At 42.1% G+C, this 19,912-nt stretch overlaps 1 protein-coding gene across 3 annotated transcripts in view; it reads right to left on the bottom strand.

Annotated features, from left to right (window-relative positions):
* DENND1B (DENN domain containing 1B) overlaps positions 1-19,912 on the bottom strand; it is a 261,857-nt gene that overhangs the window by 178,386 nt on the left and 63,559 nt on the right. For all 3 annotated transcript variants that reach the window (XM_069544323.1, XM_069544322.1, XM_069544325.1), the window contains exon 3: positions 7,327-7,370. In XM_069544323.1, the coding sequence (XP_069400424.1) occupies positions 7,327-7,370 (44 nt within the window). The remainder of the gene's footprint in view (positions 1-7,326; positions 7,371-19,912) is intronic.

Here is a 19,912-nt window from a genome sequence, read left to right on the forward strand (position 1 = left end):
TTCACAGACCACTACCCCAAACATCCTCTCCTATCTTTAACTGAACATGGTACTTGAGGAGAAGCCTTCAGCTCTTCTGGCAAGTTCCTAGTTTCCCTGGGTCTCGCCCACATGTTGTTGTTTAGTTGCTAAGTCATGTCCCACTCTTTTGCGACCCCCTGGACTAAAGACTGCCAGGCTCCTCTGTCCATGGGATTCTCCTACTGGAGTGGGGTGCCCGTTCTCCTGCAGGGGACCTTCAGGCGGGTTCTTTACCACTGAGCCACCAGGGCAGCCCCGCTCCCAGGTGGACATGTTATTAGACTTTTGTTTGCTTGTCTCCTATTCATCTGTTTGATGTCAGTTTAATTCTAAGACCAATCGAAGAGCCTAGAAGGGCAGAGGAAAAATTTCTTCCTACTTAACACTATAAATCTTCCTGAAGGTCTATAAAGCAGCAAAATTCTCAACCTAGTTATCAAACCATAAAAACAACATTCTACATAAAGCAGTTCTATCTGGTCCTCATCATAAATCAATAAACATTCATGGCCTTCAGTTCAGTTCAGTCACTCAGTCATGTCCGACTCTTTGCAACACGATGAATTGCAGCACGCCAGGCCTCCCTGTCCATCACCATCTTCCGGAGATCACAGAGACTCACGTCCATCGAGTCCGTGATGCCATCCAGCCATCTCATCCTCTGCCGTCCCCTTCTCCTCCTGCCCCCAATCCCTCCCAGCATCAGAGTCTTTTCCAATGAGTCAACCCTTCGCATCAGGCAGCCAAAGTACTGTAGCTTCAGCTTTAGCATCATTCCTTCCAAAGAAATCCCAGGGTTGATCTCCTTCAGAATGGACTGGTTGGATCTCCTTGCAGTCCAAGGGACTCTCAAGTGTCTTCTCCAACACCACAGTTCAAAAGCATCAATTCTTCGGCGCTCAGCCTTCTTCACAGTCCAACTCTCACATCCATACATGACCACAGGAAAAATCATAGCCTTGACTAGACAGACCTTAGTCGGTAAAGTAATGTCTCTGCTTTTGAGTATACTATCTAGGTTGGTCACAACTTTTCTTCCAAGGAGTAAGCATCTTTTAATTTCATGGCTGCAGTCACCATCTGCAGTGATTCTGGAGCCCCCAAAAATAAAGTCTGACACTGTTTCTACTGTTTCCCCATCTATTTCCCATGAAGTGATGGGACCGGATGCCATGATATTCGTTTTCTGAATGTTGCTCTTTAAGTCAACTTTTTCACTCTCCTCTTTCACTTTCATCAAGAGGCTTTTTAGCTCCTCTTCACTTTCTGCCATCAGGGTGGTGTCATCTGCATACCTGAGGTTATTGATATTTCTCCCGGCAATCTTGATTCCAGCTTGTGTTTCTTCCAGCCCAGTGTTTCTTATGATGTACTCTACATATAAGTTAAATAAGCAGGGTGACAATATACAGCCTTGACGTACTCCTTTTCCTATTTGGAACCAGTCTGTTGTTCCATATCCAGTTCTAACTGTTGCTTCCTGACCTGCATACAGATTTCTCAAGAGGCAGGTCAGGTGGTCTGGTATTCCCATCTCTTTCAGAATTTTCCACAGTTTATTGTGATCCACACAGTCAAAGGCTTTGGCATAGTCAATAAAGCAGAAATAGATGTTTTTCTGGAACTATCTTGCTTTTTCCATGATCCAGCAGATGTTGGCAATTTGATCTCTGGTTCCTCTGCCTTTTCTAAAACCAGCTTGAACATCAGGGAGTTCACAGTTCACGTATTGCTGAAGCCTGGCTTGGAGAATTTTGAGCATTACTTTACTAGCATGTGAGATGAGTGCAATTGTGCGGTAGTTGGAGCATTCTTTTGCATTGCCTTTTTTTGGAATTGGAATGAAAACTGACCTTTTCCAGTCCTGTGGCCACTGCTGAGTTTTCCAAATTTGCTGGCATATTGAGTGCAGCTCTTTCACAGCATCATCTTTCAGGATTTGAAACAGCTCAACTGGAATTCCATCACCTCCACTAGCTTTGTTCGTAGTGATGCTTTCTAAGGCCCACTTGACTTCACATTCCAAGATGTCTGGCTCTAGATTAGTGATCACATCACCATGATTATCTGGGTCGTGAAGATCTTTTTTGTACAGCTCTTCCGTGTATTCTTGCCACCTCTTCTTAATATCTTCTGTTTCTGTTAGGTCCAGACCATTTCTGTCCTTTATCGAGCCCATCTTTGCATGAAATATTCCCTTGGTATCTCTAATTTTCTTGCAGAGATCTCTAGTCTTTCCCATTCTGTTGTTTTCCTCTGTTGCTTTGCATTGATTGCTAAAGAAGGCTTTCTTATCTCTTCTTGCTATTCTTTGGAACTCTGCATTCAGATGCTTATATATAAGCATATATATATATATGAATATATATATAAGTCATGGCCCTACAATATCATAATAATAAAACTGCTGGCTCCCCTTCATGGAGTGTTCCCCATGTGCCCGGCACTATGCTTCACAGACTCCACTCTTATCCTCATTTTGTCAGATTAGTAGAATCAGCCCTATTTGCAAATGAGGAATTAAGAGAGATAAAAACTCTTGCCAAAAGCAACACTTCATACAATCTGTAAGTACAAAGCCATGACTCAGACACAGACCTGAGTCCAGCATGTGTGAGATTTGATTTCTGACCATTCTCTAAAGATATATTTCGCCCACAAAGACTGAGTCCTCTTACTTAAGAAATACAGACCAACCATGGCCTTACGAGGCCAACAGAACACGAAACCAGCAGAGATATAGAAACGTGAGCCATGAAAATGTCAAGCAGAAAGTATGGGCAAAAAGTCAAGTACTGTGAATAATAGCATCAAGCTATTACGTGTAAATGTGAACAATGGGACTATAAGAGCAATGGAGAGCTCAGCTCGACAGCAGCGGAGACAAAATTACTCATTTCATCCAGAAGCGGCGAAGGTCTCCGGAATGTAACAGGAGACGCTGCTATCGCCTGTGGCAGGGAGGGCAGCATTTCCTCTGCATCCATCTTCTCAGCCACGGTCCTCGGTGCATTTGCAAGACATAAAACTAACACTGACTAAATCTGTCTGTAAATCCTCTAATTCATTCACACCTTTTCATCTCCTACAGGTGCACAACTCCATCTTCCCCAAATCCCCAGAGTCTCCTCCACTTGCATGGAAGATAATTCAACATTCCTTCAAGTGCCAAAATGCAACTCCGCCTCTCATTTCTCTTCCCTATCCCATGCAGCCCAGAACACCTCTGCGTGCAGGCTCCCCACTTCACGCCTGCAAAAACCTAATCAACAGGAGCCTGAACGAAAGAGAGTGGGGTGGCCAGAAGGGGGAGCTCTCAGGCCCTAACAGAGCCCAACAGGAAGAAGACCGGCTCGCTTCCCTCCGGCAAGGCAAGGGCTCTGTCAAGGGAAAGCCACAGACTCTTGGTCTCCTCGGCCCTTCCCACTTCCTGTCTCTCTTCTATAAAAGACTTCTTCTTTGCCTGCCCTGTGGGACTCGCACGGAGCTCAAGCTGCAGACCTCAAGATGCAACTCTCTGCGGATCCCAAAGAAGCCCACCGTTGCTGGCAGTCGATTTACTTCAGGGTCAACACGTTCTTCCTCTTTTTCATCCCTAACATAACCAACTCTTTCAGATCCTAGTTACTCCTCAGCTAGTCTCCTGCAAAATCACTTACTTCCTTGCTTCCAGTTTCTCCCTCGACCAATCCATACTGAAATCTTTTCCAAATTAATGTTCCTAACATACTTGTTTTGTTATATCACACTCTCCTTAAGTTCGTTGGAAGGACCATCTCTTTAGCAAGGCCTTTAATTGTTGCCGAGACTCAGCCCGATTTATGTTTGTAGTTTCATCTCCCACTCTCCTTACACAAAATTCTCCAATGTGGAAAAAAAAAAAAAAAAAAACCCTAAAATCAAATCAATTACAACTCCCGAAGTGTGATTTGGGTTGTCCCATTGGTTCTTCTATTGCCAAAAGAAGGAAACCAAATCAAAATTGGTTTATTTTCCATATAATAAACAAATGCCTATGATGGATCAAGAGCTCCATGAAGTGGAACCAAAGGAGTAAATGAATCGCTATTACTTCTGTGGATTAAAAAACATTGCTCTCCAATTATAAAGATACTGGGGGATAGGGGACTTTATATACTAAATTTTTTTTTAAGAGCTAAAATAAGCACGTAAGGCTTGGGTCAGCATTCCAAGCAGAAATAATAACATACGTTACACGTTCATGGCACGTGCTTCTGAGTTAGACAAGCCTGCCCTCAAGTCTTAGCTCTGCCTCTTTTCAGCAGTGTGTTATCAGGTCCGTTTCTTACTTAAGTCTCAGTTTCAGGACTGATACTATCTCCTAACAGTACTGGAAGGATGAAGACAGAATCAATTATGCATATAAGCACCCAGCACAGCGCCTAGTACACAGTAAGAGCTAAACAAAGAGCTTTTTACAAAAGAATTATCCTTACTGAAGCATCTCAGATCCACTGTAAAGGCTGTTTAGGAAGAAGCAGACAATTCATAAACGAAACCAGGAAAAGATAAAAACAACGAGAAATACAGAGTACTGCGTGCTGTGCTAAGTCGCTTCTGTCATGTCTGACTCTTTGTGACCCCCACAGACTGCAGCCACCAGGCTCCTCTGGCCATGGGATTCTCCAGGCAAGAATACTGGAGCGGGTTGCCTTGCCCTCCTCCAGGGGATCTTCCTGACTCAGGGATCAAAACCATGTCTCTTACGTCTCCCGCATTGGTGGGCAGGTTCTTTACCACTAGCACTATGGGTCATCTGTAGTATTCAGAATATTCGCCAAAAAGCATATAACAAAACCATTCTTCACAGCCTGTGGCTGGATTCCCACATGAAGTGTGGTTTCTTTAGATAGAAAGTGAAGTAGTTAAACAAAATACTACCTAAAGTTCCTTCCACAAAGTCTACAGGAATTGCTACGCCCTGAAATCCTGGGGGTTACGAATGCTCATCCACTTTACACGGTCAAATGCTTCCGTGTTTCACCAAGTATGTGAGGGCTTATTAATGTTCCCCTGACCTCACAAATGTGGGAACCAAAGCAACAGCTAAGACATTCCTATCACCAGTTTATCCGTCACAAAGAGGAACAACAACAGTCTGTCTCACTGGAAAATTCACTGCAGCTGAACTCCACAAGCACGCCATCACTTAGGCGAACCCAAAGTGAGGAGCCTCCAGACGCCCTAGGGATTCTCAGGGGCAGGTTTAAGAGTTAGAAATTACAAGGAAATAAAGAATCTGGACGGGGGGTGAGACTACAGAGAACGAGAAAGAGCAAGAGAGAGACAGAATTTTACAACAGTAAAATGAGTCAGCAAGGCTCTAACCTAACTTCCCATCGTGGTGGTTTAGTCACTGTCCTGTCTGATTCTTGCGACCCCATGGACAACAGCCCGCCAGGCTCCTCTGTCCATGGGATTCTCCAGGCAAGAACACTGGAGTGGGTTGCCATTTCCTTCTCCAGGAGATCTTCCCCACCCAGGAATCGAACCCAGGTCTCCTGCATAGCTGAGACAAACATAGACAGAAAGCAGAGACATTATTTTGCCAACAAAGGTCCATCTAGTCAAAGCTATGGTTTCTCCAGTAGTCATGTATGGATGTGAGAGTTGGACCATGAAGAAAGCTGAATGCCAAAGAATTGATGCTTTTGAACTGTGGTGTTGGAGAAGACTCTTGAGAGTCCCTTGGGCTGCAAGGAAATCAAACCAGTCAACCCTAAAGGAAATCAGTCCTGGATAGTCATTGGAAGGACTGATGCTGAAGCTGAAACTCCAATACTTTCGGCACCTGATGTGAAGAACTGACTCACTGGAAAGGACCCTGTTGCTGGGAAAGACTGAAGGCAGGAGGAGAAGGGGAAGACAGAGGATGAAATGGTTGGATGGCATCACTGACTCGATGGACATGAGTTTGAGCAAGCTCCAGGAGTTGGTGATGGACAGGGAAGCCTGGCGTGCTGCAGTCCATGGGGTCACAAAGAGTTGGACATGACTGAGCAACTGAACTGAACTCCTGCATTAAGGGCAGATCTGAGGGAAGTAACTTCCCATTACAGAGGAACAAAGCCAATGAAGCCTCATATGCAAAAATCCCATCTTCACTGTATGGACTTGCACACCTAGAATGCTCGTAAGTCTATTCTTTCTCCAAAAGGCTAAAGACAAATTAAAAGCACATACTCTCTTATTACGTGAAACAACAGTCAATCTAACTAATACTTAACATGCTCACTGAATTCACTTTTTCAGTGAAATTTCCTAATCTTAGATACTGATTTTCACATGTTATAAATTATTCTTCCACATCAAAATCACATGTCTGCAAATTTCTGAATGAACTGCTTTAAAATGAATACTTTTATCAGCTTTCATTTTTGTAAATTATATCTGTGAGCTTAACTTATGCTTAAGCTTGTAGTTTTACAATTTTCACAGTGACAAAATTGTTTCACCCCATTTCTTTGCAGACAAAAGAAAAAAAAAAAAAGGAACCTGCTCATCAGATTTCCAGAAAGAGTAGTATTTTGTGTAAAAATTTAAATGTGTATGGTTACCCATATAATTCACTTCAAAATTATAAATCCATAATATAAACTATAAGGATTTTTAAATTTACACACATCATGTCGAAATAATTCACAGTTTTGGTCACACTAAATACTTAAGGAACTAGAGAAGATTACACTTAAAATACAAATACAGTAAATTCATTTTGAAGTCTCCTGTTTTCTTTTAAGAAAATAAAGCTACAAATAAGAATTATTTTAAAATAAGGAAATAATGCCAGTTCAACTTATATATATTAATGATCCCAATATTACTGTAACAAGGAAAGAACTGCTCTCTTAGTTACAGCAGTTACTACTTCTTACTGTCTTACTTACAGAGCTAAGAAAGAGCTAAGTAGCAGCCTTCTGTTTTACTGACAGAAGGGTATTCCTCAAAGAACCGCACCATCAGGTCTTTCTGATGGGGAAATGCCTAAGTGTTTATAAATATATTTTCCACAGATACATTAAAAGAGTGTAAAAACACACGGAAACTGTGAACATTCACTTCCTATTAGCTTCAAGACGGGCCTCTTCATCACCTCGCTGGCAACTTCCAAACATTTTCCAGATACTCTCCATACCTGGCTTTTTATTCTCAGAGCCGACCAAGAGAAAATACTTATAGTGATTCACATGCAGCAATAGCTTCAGTACCAGTAGTAGCAGTAACAGCAGTAATCATCATCAATATTCAATTTTAAATGCTTTTTAAAAATGATGTGGTTCCAACCTGGTCTGCAAAGTCCTCTGGGAACTTCCACAGCACCTCCGGATCTGTAAACAATAGACAGAGGGCATTACCCGGAGAAGACAACACAGCCACGGCAACGGTCTAGTTCAGATACTCTAAAATCGTCAGAGCTGCTTTTTAAAAGTGATTAAAATGTTTTTCTTTAAATATTTACAATCAATGAGATTCAAAATTAAATAGTTTTGATAGTTTAAGGGTTTTAATGACCTTTAGAACAGGAATAATAAAATGAATAATTTGTTCAAACTGTTACAAATCAAAAGCAACTCATTTTTGATTTATACACCTTGGACATTAAGATTCTAAAATATAAATTTTCAGATTTAACTCCACTTAATATACTGGTTTTAATTTGAAAAACATATAAATGTGGTAAATATGTAATTAAATATATTACAGCCGACAGAAACTAGATCAAAATACATCACCTTAAGTTTCCACTTAAAATCCTAAATAGACATTTTCCCAAGGAGGACATGCCAACAGACAGATGAAAAGGTGCTCAACATCGTGAATCAGAGAAATGCAAACTAAAACCACAGGGAGATATCACCTCACACCTGTCAGAACAGCCATCATCAAAAAGAACAAAAAGAACAAATGCTGCCGAGGATGCGGAGAAATGGGAACTGCCCTCCACTACCGACAGGAATGTAAAGCGGCCCGGCCACTGCGGAAAGCAGAACGAAGATTCCTCAGAAAACTGAAAGCAGAGCTACCAAGGATCTCGCAATTCCACTCCTGGGTATACATCCCAAAAAAAGGCCAAAAACACCAATTTGAAAAGATACATGAACCCCAGTGTTCACAGGAGGACTATTTACAATTGCCAGGATACGGAAGCGACCTAACTGTCCATCAACAGATGAGTGGGTGAATAAGATGCGGTGTGTATGTGTACACACACACACAATGTAATACTACTCGGCCAGAAAAAAGAAGGAAATTTTGCAATCGGCAGCAACACGGGTGGCCTTGGCGGGTGTTACGCTGAGTAAAATAAGTCAGAGAAAGACAAATAGTGTATGATATCACTTACATGCGGACTCTAAGCAATGAAACTAATGAATGAAACAGAAAAGAAACAGGCTCACAGTGTACAGAACAAAGGAGCGGCTGCCGGGGGAGAGGCAAACGGGAGGGGCAAGACAGAGGTGTATGTTACGTCCAAAATAAACAAGCTGGAAGGACATACCATACAACATGGGAAATATAGCCAGCTGTTTTGCAGTAACTATAAATGGAATGCAGTAACTATTAAAAGCTGTGACTCACTATGCTGAACACCTATAACTTAAATGCACTGTATATCAACTATATATGCCTGTGTGTTAATTCTTCAGTTACGTCCAACTCTTTGCAACACCATGGACTATAGCCCTCCAGGCTCCTTCCCCAGTATATCAACTATAATTCAATTTTTTAAAAATGAAAAATAAAGAAAAATAAATAAAATAAAATCTCAATAAAAATGTATAAATAGTTTGTTTTATACCAAGTTTCACTTTTGAAAGCCCATAGAGGCAACTGTATAAGTCAGTTTTTAAAATAATGGATAAGTTGGTAGGCATACATCATCAAGCTTATTTAAAATACAATTGACATTTTGGGACATTTTAGAGATACTTTTCTATTATATCCAGTTATTCATATATAAAAATGAATGTTTTATAAATATTCCCACTGGTTTTTCATTTTCATTATTTCTTAACAATATTTCTCTTTTACTTAGCATAATAAAAAGAAGCCATTTTAATGAAGACCTGGGTTCAATCCCTGGGTTGGGAAGATCCCTTGAGGAAGGAAATGGCAATCCATTCCAGGACTATTACCTGGAAAATCTCATGGACAGAGGAGCCTGGTAGGCTACAGTCCATGGGGTCACAAAGAGTCGGACACGACTGAGCAAATAATTTCATTTTCATTTCAATAAATATTTTGGCTACATATTTTTTAATTCTGTCTAAAACATAATTCTGACTACTGCAAATGTGTTTTAAAAGGATACTGTACAATGGATAATACTACTTCTGAAAAAGCCTTTAAAAGCCCAATGTAAGTAGCAATCATCACTGATACACAGGATTGGAATTCCACTCCAGGTAAAAGGCTTGTTAGATCAAAGATATCACTTGATGTACCCAGTCAGTGAAAAGTTACTGTTCAATCCCATTATTTTCACTATTCTATATTGCTTTTTTAAAACTACAGTCCAATGATGCATAATTTTGAGTTTTTAATTCCAAAACTCGATAGATACCTGGCAACATTTTCAGCATGAACTGGCTTCTCTTGCTGTATTACTTATTAAGATCAAAAGATTTTTTGCAAATATTTGAATTTGAGAAAAGCATGCTTTCTACAATTAACCTTTTTATTTATTAAGGAATACAAAAAATTACTACATTGGTTAACATAAAAATCACTTAAAAATTATCTCACATAAGAATGATGCACTACAAATTCATGGAGCTAATATTAAATGATTGCGCCTTCATGTAAAACAAAATGTATACTTTTTAAATGATTACGATACATTAGTGTCAGTTGCTCAGTCCTGTCTGACTCTTTGCAACCCCATGGACTATAGCTTGCCAGGCTCCTCAGTCTGTGAAATTCTCCAAGCAAGAACACTGGAGTCAGTTGCCATTCCCTTCTCAGGGGATCTTGCTGACAGAGGGATCGAAGCCGCATCTCTTACATTTCCTGCTTTGGCAGGCAGGTTCTTTACCACTGGCACCACCCGGGAAGCCCATGACTTGTATAGATCACCTAAAAATACTTAGATGTTAATGTCCTGGGGAAATTATTCTGGAAAACATATGTGCAAGTGTACGTTCACGTGTGTGTGTTTATGTGGCAGTTTTATCAAAACGGTAGCTATTAGGATTTGAATCTTATAAATAAGTATATGATGGATTCTTCATGAAATATTAAACAAAATTTAATATCTTGATAAATTAACACAATATATGATGGCCCTATTAAAAAGTCATCATACAGAAATGTATAATAGCCCCTTCTTATAAATAACAGAGTTAGAGAGTTTCAATGTGAGTATTTTCAATATCCCTTCTATTTCTAGTTACCACTTGATGATGGTGAAAGAGGAGAGTGAAAAAGCTGGCTTAAAACTCAACATTCAAAAAACTAAGATCATGTCATCCAGTCCCATCATTTCATGGCAAATAAAAGGGGAAATGAACCACAAGCTGGAATCAAGATTGCTGGGAGAAATATCAATAACCTCAGATATGCAGATGACACCACCCTTATGGCAGAAAGTGAAGAAGAACCAAAGAGCCTCCTGATGAAAGTGAAAGAGGAGAGTGAAAAATTTGCCTTAAAACTCAACATTCAGAAAACTAAGATCATGGCATCTGTTCCCATAACTTCATGTTAAATAGATGGGTAAACAATGGAAACAGTGAAAGATTTTATTTTCCTGGGTTCCAAAATCACTGCAGATAGTGACTGCAACCATGAAATTAAAAGACACTTGCTTCTTGGAAGAAAAGCTATGACCAACCTAGACAGCATATTAAAAAGCAGAGACATTACCAACAAAGGTCCGTCTAGTCAAAGCTATGGTTTTTCCAATAGTCATGTATGGGTGTGAAAGTTGGACTATAAAGAAAGTTGAATGTCAAAGAATGTTGCTTTTGAACAGTGGTTTTGAAGAAGACTTTTGAGAGTCCCTTGGACTGCAAGGAGATTAAACCAGTCCATCCTAAAGGAAATCAGTTCTGAATATTCATTGGAAGTACTGATGCTGAAGCTAAAGCTCCAATACTTTAGCTTCAAAAGCTCCAAAAGCTTTAGCTTTAGATGTGAAGAACTGGCTAACTGGAAAAGACACTGATGCTGGGAAAGACTGAAGGCGGGAGGAGAAGGGGACCACAGAGGATGAGATGGTTGGATGGCATCAATGACTCAATGGACATGAGTTTGAGTAAGCTCCGGGAGTTGACGATGGACAGGGAAGCCTGGCGTGCTGCAGTCCATGGGGTTGCAAAGAATCGGACATGACTGAGCGACTAAACTGAAAAAGGGAAAATGTAAAAGAGGTGACAGACTTCATTTTCTTGGGCTCTAAAAGCACTGCAGACAGTGCAGCAGCTATGAAATTAAAAGATGTTTGCTCCTTGCAAGGAAAGCTATGGCAGATCTAGATAGCATATTAAAAACCAGATATCACTTCGCCAAAAAACAAGTCCATATAGTCAAAGCTATGGTTTTTCCAGTAGTCATTTATGGTTGTGAAAGTTGGACGATAAAGACACAGTGCCAAAGAACTGATGCTTTCAAATTGTGGTGCTGGAGAAGACTCTTGAGAGTCCCTTGGACTGCAAGGAGATCCAACCAGTCAATCCTAATGGAAATCAGTCCTGAATATTCATTGGAAGGACTGATGCTGAAGCTGAAACTCCAATGGTGGTGGTTGCTGTGTAGTTGCTAAGCAACTACACTTTGGCCACATGATACAAAGAACCAACTTAAGAGAGGCAAAAGGAGAAGAGGTGGGGCAGAGGATGAGATGGTTGGATAACATCACTGACTCAGAGGATAAGCATTTGAACTAACTCCTGGAGATAGTGGAGGACAGAGGAGCCTGGCGTGCTGCAGTCCATGGGGTCGCAAAGAGTCGGACACAACTTAGCAACTACACAGCAACCACCACCATCTGACAGATTCCTTGCACTGAAATCTTCAGACGAGGACCTTCGTCTTGCTGGTCAGCCCTGACCGTCCGCCCTGTGGCTTCTGCCTAATTACGTTTTAGTCTGCCACTTTCCTTTCCCTTACTCACTACGTGGCTTTATTCTGTCCCGTCTGTTCTTTCACAGAAGACACACAAGCAGATGCATGAGAAGAGCATCCATCGGCTCAGGCGCATCCTGGGAAACGGCCTCTCTTCCGTTCAGTCAGTGAGCATTACACTTCAGCACCCAAAGCTGTGCTCGAATCGCAAGCCTGCGTGTCTGGAGTGGGCCCCCTTAGTTCCCGCCTGTGTGGCTGTTTGCGCTGCATCTGACCCATCTCGGCAGCAACGCCTCACAAGCACTGCAGGGAGAGAAACAAAGGAGCTCTGAGAGCAGGGATAACCCAAGTTTCAGATGGGTGAGCAGAGACTGACATTTTCTGCTCCCCGAGGATTGCTTTCCAGATATGAGATCTGATCGGCAGAGTTAGGCCCCTTTTACGCTGATTTTACGGGTGAGAGGATGGGAACGGCTGCCAGGTCCAGCACTGCCCCTAACGCCTGGGACACTCTGCGCCTGTCTTCTTTCCAGGGTCCGCCCGCCACTCAGAGGAGGCTCTGCAACTTAGTTTAAAAAGAAAGTGTGCCACCAACGATCCGGAAGCCAAGTAAACAGCAAAGGAAGAACACATAATCTGGCTTTCACACAAACACAAGTCACATCTTACTTCAATAAAAGAACGTTACAGTGTAGTAAGAAAAATATGCAAATTTTTATTAAATCGGTAAATTTGGAAGAGTGTTCACTGTGTTATTCGTGCATCACACTGCAAGCATTCCAAACTCCTGCAGACCGAAGCTTTTTCTAATGCAAAGTGAGAAAAATGTAGTAGAAATTTTTCCTTTACAACCAGACCTTTCACAGTCTCTGGCCTGAAACGAAAATCCAAAATTAAAATAACTTAAAATATTGTGATTTGAATACACTATTTTTTTAATGCGGGAAGAATGTTGATTTGTACAAATGAGTAACATTCACTTAATTCTGTGGAATTCGTAGATGAATATTTTAAAACTGTGCATTTATAAACCATGGTTCAGAGACTACATACTTTTGAATAGGCAAAATATATAATATTAGTGTTTTGCTTGATTATACCTTCAGTGTTTATTCATCCACACGGTAAAGTCAGAACTTTACAAATGAGGAAACTGAAGCCAAAACAACGAGAACTGTGTCTTAATTATAAGGCTAGTTGCTGTCAGAGACCAGACTGTCCTTAGTTGAGATCTAAGGAGCTGCTACTTTAAATAATTTCCATAATCAATACATTTCTCTGTCCCATTTAACTTAAGTTTGATTTACTTTATTCAAGGTTCTAATGCTAAAGAAACAGGAGAAACCCCTGCCCTCCAAGGCCCTACAGCATACATGGAGAAGACGTCCCAGAGCTGTCTAGGTTTCTGGGCCAACAAGGTATCCTGCAGGAATGCTTGAACTTGAAAATCCACTGGCTTATCATTTCAAAAAATGTTCCTGACAGAAAAATGGTGATGTCTCTTGAGTATAAATGAGCAGGAATCATTAAAGAAAATTCTCCACCTATGGAGATATAATGGTGAGCTAAACAAAACTGGTCTCTACTGGTCTCCTTGAAAAGGAGAGCATCTGGGATTCCCTGATGGCTCACCGCGGCGAAGAATCCACCTGTAATGTATGAGATACAGGAGGCACGGGTGCAGTCCCTGGGTCGGGAAGATCCCCTGGAGGAGGAAACAGCCACCCACTCCAGGATTCCTGCCTGAAGAATTCCATGGACAGAGGAGCCTGGCGGGCTACAGCCCATCGGATCGCAAAGACTTGGACATGACTGAGCACAAGCATGGTCTTGCCTAAAGCTGTAGCACAATAATATAAACCTACAGGATACTACAGGACAGGCAGCACAAGGGAATCCATGCTAATTTAGAAAGTCACTAAACCACTCAGGAGGGAAAAGCACAGCAAACTAATACTTGAGTTAGAAAAGCAAAGGCTGACTTGGGCTATAAAGTGGGCAGAGAACATTCCAGAATGCAGACACAATATGCACTGAGTCTTCGAGGTTAAAAGAAAAAAGAAAATATTTGGAAATGAAAGAAAAAAGGAATAATCTGGAATGTAAAGTAGGAGAGAGACTGTCAAGGGATGAAGCCGGAAGGACAGTGACTAGAGCATTTAAAATGCACCCACAGTGGGCTCGGCAGTAAAGGACCCGCGTGCAATGCGGGTGAGTCAGGTTCGACTCCTGGGTCGGGAAGAGCCTCTGAAGATGGAAACGGCAACCCGCTCCAGTACTCTTGCCTGGAGAATACCACATGGGCAGACGAGCCTGGCAGGCTACAGTCCCTGGGGTCACAAGAGCAGGACATGACCAAGTGACTAAACCACTGAAGTGTGAGAGGAAGCAGCCAAACCCAGGGAGGAGGAGCAGCAGCAGTGTTTGGAAAATACTGCTAGCGTGTGCTTATGAAAGTATATCCAAAAGAATAGAGCATATCCAAAAAATGCCCAAGTAAACATGGCAGAAAACTGAGCAAGATCATGGCTAAAAAGCGGCAACCTGATGTAAAGCATAAGCCACGCAGTAGGATGAGCTCCGACGGCAGGGGAAGGAGAAGCAGACCAAGAGGAAAACGGAATACAAGAAAGGGAGGCACAGTGTCTGCAGGCAACGTAACAAACGGGCTGTATGGGGGAGAAGAAAGCGGAGACAGGAGGGCGGCGATGAAGCCAGACAGGCTGGTCCAACGCTGCTTCCTTTACACGGGCGCAGACCTGAACGTGCCTCAGTGAGCGTGGGGGTCATCGGGAAAGCAGCAGAGGCTCAGAAACGACAAAAGGTCCCTGAAGAGGCAGCAAGAGGGAGTCCTGACCAAGAAGGGCTTGGACAGAAGCTGAGAACATTTTCCACCGTGAGGGAAAGGAGAAAAGGAGGGGAGATCTGAGTCCAAGGAGACTTTAGAGTCTGGGGTACAAAGTTACAAGTTTTCGCGTAAAAAACTGTTGATTATTTTGTGTGGGTAGCAGGAACGAAGCTCTCCGCGAAGAGGGGAAGTTGTTGGAGCCTTGAGGAGGAGGTGTGAAGTTAGTGCTCCGGGCACTGCTGGGTACAGTTTGCTGGGTGTCCAGCCTAGTGTGCAAGGGCAACAACGTGGTATTTCCCCCTCACCATCCAAGGGCCAAGATGCAAGAGATACACTGGCAGGTGCACTCAAGAGCTGAGACTCCCGAGGCATGTGTGATGCAGAGAGAGCCCAAACAGAAGAGCAGTTAAGATGAGAACTGCTGATTGAAAGCTAATAAAAAAAGGGAAGTGGTTTTATCTTTCTCTGTAAAATTCATGAGCACTAAATGTCATATCGAGCCATGCTAAATGCATTTTAAAAACGCATTCGCAGTAGAAAATCTGCTGCATACACCTGAAGACTATAGGAGTGAAAAATAAAATAAATGAATGGGAACAGGAATTACGAAATTAGGCGGCTTAAGTCCTGGCCTCATACCTATATATAACAGCACTTTCTGTCTGATCAGAGGCAGGAGGGATTGAAAAATAAAAGAATCAATTCCCCTCTTCTCCTGCCTTCCACTCCTCCCCTGTCTCTCTGGGATTATCTGAAAGAACAGCCTTACCTGTTTACCCAAGTGTACCATATACTGGGTTGGCCAAAAAAGTTCCATTCAGATTTTTCCATAACATCTTATGGAAACCCCAAACGAATCTTTTGGCCAATCTAGTATCCTTTTTTCACGGATACTATTATGTGTAGGGGGAGAGGGGGTAGGGACAGAAAGGCTCGGAATTAGATAACTACGATAAAAGTTACAATTCTCCCAGCTTTGCTGAAATATAATTGACCTACAACACTCTGTCAGCTTAAGGAGTACAATGAGATGATTAGAGAAACATACATACTGTGAAATCTCTACCGCAGTCAGCGTTAATCGTTAATTAACAGATCCTTTATCTCACGCAGTTGCTCATGTGCTTTTTTTGTTGCCGTCGTCATGGCGGGAACGTAAAAGCCCTACTCTCATAGCAACTTTCAAAGACCAACATAGTGTTTGTGAGTGACTGTCACCACGCTGTTCACCAGCCCCCTGGAACTTACTCATCTCGTAACTGAGAGCTCTGCTCTTGGGCCAACATCTCCCGCCGCCGCCCAGCCCCTGGCAACCACTAGGCTCTTGCAGCAGCTTTTCTTGTTGCAGAGCTTGGGCTGCAGGCCACAAGGGCTCAGGAGCTGTGCCTCCCTCGGGCTCTTCAAGTCCAGCGATTCCAGACCCCACATACAAGTGAGCTCATAACACAACTTGTCTTTCTCACTCACCTATGCTGTTGCCAGTGGCAAGGCAGCCTTCCACCCTTCTAGGGCAGAATAACTGCTCCACTGGACACGTGTTACACCACATTCCGTTTAACCAAGGATGGACACTTAGGCTGTCTCTGTATCTTTTCTTTCTGATTTTAGTTCCTCACGTCGGGCTGCACTGGGTCCCCGCCACAGCGCTCAGGCTTTCTCCAGCTGTGGTGAGCGGAGCCTCCTCTCTGCTTGGAGGGAGCGGGATTCTCGCTGCAGTGTCCACTCTTGTTGCAGAGCTCGGGCTCGAGGGTGCGAGGGCTCAGCAGCTGTGGCACGTGGGCTGAGCAGCCCGGCCGCCTGTGGGATCCTCCAGGACCGTGTGCCCTGCGCTGGCAGGTGGGTTCTTCACCACTGGGCCACCAGGGGCGGGCCATGTTTCCATACCTTGACTGTTGAGACTGATACCACGATGAGCATGAGGGGCAGGCATCTCTGCAAGACAGTGATTTCCTCTTTGCTGGATGGACACACAGAAGTGGGACTGATGGACCACACGCCAGCTCCATTTTTAATTTCTGAGGAACCTCTGGACTGTTTTCTGCAGTGGCTACATCTACATGTTCCGACCAGCAGTGAGTCAGGGTGTCCTCTCCTCTACACCCTTGGCAGCGTTGGTCCTCTCTTGCCTTTGTAACACCAGTTTTAACAGGTCTGAGGTAATATCTCATTAAGATTTTGATTTGCATTTCCATGATAATTATGACGTTGAGAACCTTTTCATGTACTTGTTGGCTATTGTTGTCTTTTCTTTGGAAAAATGTCTGTTCAAGTCCTCTGCCCATTTAACTGATCATTTGGTTTGTTGCTATTGAATGAGTTGCTAATATTTGGGGTATTAAGTCCTTAGGTATGTGGTTTGCAAACATTTTATCCCATTCCATAGGCCACCTTTCAACTGCTTATCTGCTGTGCAGAGCCTTTCCGTTTGATATAGTCCTACTTGCTTTTCACTTTTGTTGCTGGTGCATTTGCTATCATATCCAAAAAAATTATTGCCAAGACTGATGTCAATGAACTCATCATTATGTTTTTTTCTAGGATTTTTTTTGGACAAAACTGCAAGACTTTATTGAATTTTTTGTTTCAAACTTTAAGCCAATGTTATAGTAGTATATAATTTCACATTTTCTGTTTAAGGCTTTAATCCATTTCAAGTTAACTTTTATGACTTCTAAAAGATAAAAGTCCAGTTTCATCTGCACCTACATTCATCAGCGATACTGGCTTGTAGGTTTCTTTTATTCAGTATTCTCACCTGGCTTTAGTATCAAGGTAATACTGGTCTTATAAAAATTAGTTTGGGCGTGTTCCCTGCTCTTCAGTTTTTGGGGAGAATGTAATAAAACCTGGCACTAATTTCTCCTTCAAATGTTCAGCAGAATTCACCCATTAAGTCATCTGGTGGTTTTCTCTGTTGGGAGGTTTTCGATCACTAATTCAACCTCCTTACCTATTATTGGTCTGCTTAGATTTTCTATTTCTTCATGAGTTTATCTTTCCCAAAGATGAGATTGCTATGTTTTATTATGTTTTATCTTTTCCACTGTTTTTCTATTCTCTCTTTCATATATCTCTGCTCTGATCCTTGCCATCTCCTTCTGGTAACTTTAGGTTTTTGTTGTTCAGTTGCCCCATCGCATTCGACTCTACGGCCCCATGGACTGCAGCACGCCAAGATTCCCTGTCCCTCACCATATGCCCAAGTTCATTTTCACTGGATTGGTGATGCTGTCCAGCCATCTCATCCCCTGACACCCTCTTCTCCCTCTGCCCTTAGTCCTTCCCAGAATCAGGGACTTTTTCAATGAGTCATCTGTTCGCATCCAATGACCAAAATACTGGAGCTTCAGCTTCAGCATCAGTCTTTCCAGAGAATATTCAGGGTTGATCTCCCTTAAGATCGACTGGTTTGATCTCCTTGCTGTCCAAGGGACTTTCAGGAATCGTTTCCAGCACCACAGTTCTAAGGTATCAATTCTTTGGTGTTCTGCCTTCTTTACGGTCCAGCTCTCACAACTATACCTGACCACTGGGAAGACCGTAGCCTTGATTATACGGACCTTTGTCAGCAGAGTATTGTCTCTACTTTCAACACACTGTCTAGGTTTGCCATCACTTTCCTGACAGGAAGCAATCGTCTTCCGATTTCATGGCTGCAGTCACTGTCCGTGGTGATTTTGAATCGCAAGTGATTTGGGGCTTTGTTTGTTCTTCTAGTTCCTTGAAGTGTCAAGGTCAGATTGTTCGAGATCTTTCTTTTTTCTTCAAGTAGGCATTTATTGCCATAAACTGTCCTCTTAGCATCACTTCTGCTGCATCCCGTAAGTTTTCTTATTTCCATTTTCATTTGTTTCAATATTTTTAAATTTCCCTTTTGATCTAATCTCTGGCCCAATGGTTGTTCAGGAGCGTGTTGTTTAATTTGTACATATCTGTGAATTTCCCACTTTTCCGGTTGTTACTGATTCATAGTTTCAAACCACTGTGGTTGGTAAAGGTATTTTCAATCTTTAAAATCTGCTGAGACTTATATTATGACCTAACATATGGTCTATTCTGGAGAATGTTCCAGGTATACTTGAGAAAAATGTATATTCTGCTGCTGTTAGAATGTTATATGTCTGTTAGGACCATTTGACTCAATAAAAGTATCTTGTAGGCAGCATATAGTTGGATCTTATTTTCTGATCTATTCAGTCACTGTATGCCTTCTGCTTTAAATGTAAACAGACTAAATTCACCAATAGATTAAATTATCCAATGGAAAGGCACACAGTGACTGAACAGATACGAAAACAAGACCCAACTAAATGCTGCCTACATGATACTCACTGCAACTCATAAAACATACACAGGCTCAAAATGAACCAATGGAAAAAGATATTCCATGCAAACAAACGAAAACCAGAAGGGAGCAGAGGGGTGTGTGTGTGTGTGTGTGTGTGTGTGTGTGTGTGTACATACACACATATATATTGGTCAAAACAGACCAAGTCAAAAACTGCAACAGGACAAGGTCATTATACAATAACAAGAAGGTCAATTCATCAAGAGATTATCAAAGTCCTAAGCACACTGCATCCGCCACCAGAAGACCTCAATAACCAAGCAGACACCGGCTCACGTGTCTGCTTTGTAGTCCCCTCGTGCAGTCCTCCTTTGTGAGTTCATCACTTTCCATGGTGGTATACTGTGATTCCCTTTCTTTATCTTGCATGCATCTACTACAGGCTTTTGTTCTGTGGTTACCCTGAGGTTTACTTGGAAAATCCTAGAGATACAGCAGTTATTTTGAACTCGTCGCAACTTAACTTTGATCAGATATAAAAACTCTACCGTCTATTCCTCCCACACACACTTTATGTTTTTGATGTCACACTTTACATTTTTACACTGTGTATCTGAAAATTATTGTTGCCATAGCTGTTTGTAATACGCTTGTTCTTCACTCTGTAT

This window comes from Ovis canadensis, chromosome 12 (assembly GCF_042477335.2).
Source record: "Ovis canadensis isolate MfBH-ARS-UI-01 breed Bighorn chromosome 12, ARS-UI_OviCan_v2, whole genome shotgun sequence".
Lineage (NCBI taxonomy): Eukaryota > Metazoa > Chordata > Mammalia > Artiodactyla > Bovidae > Ovis > Ovis canadensis.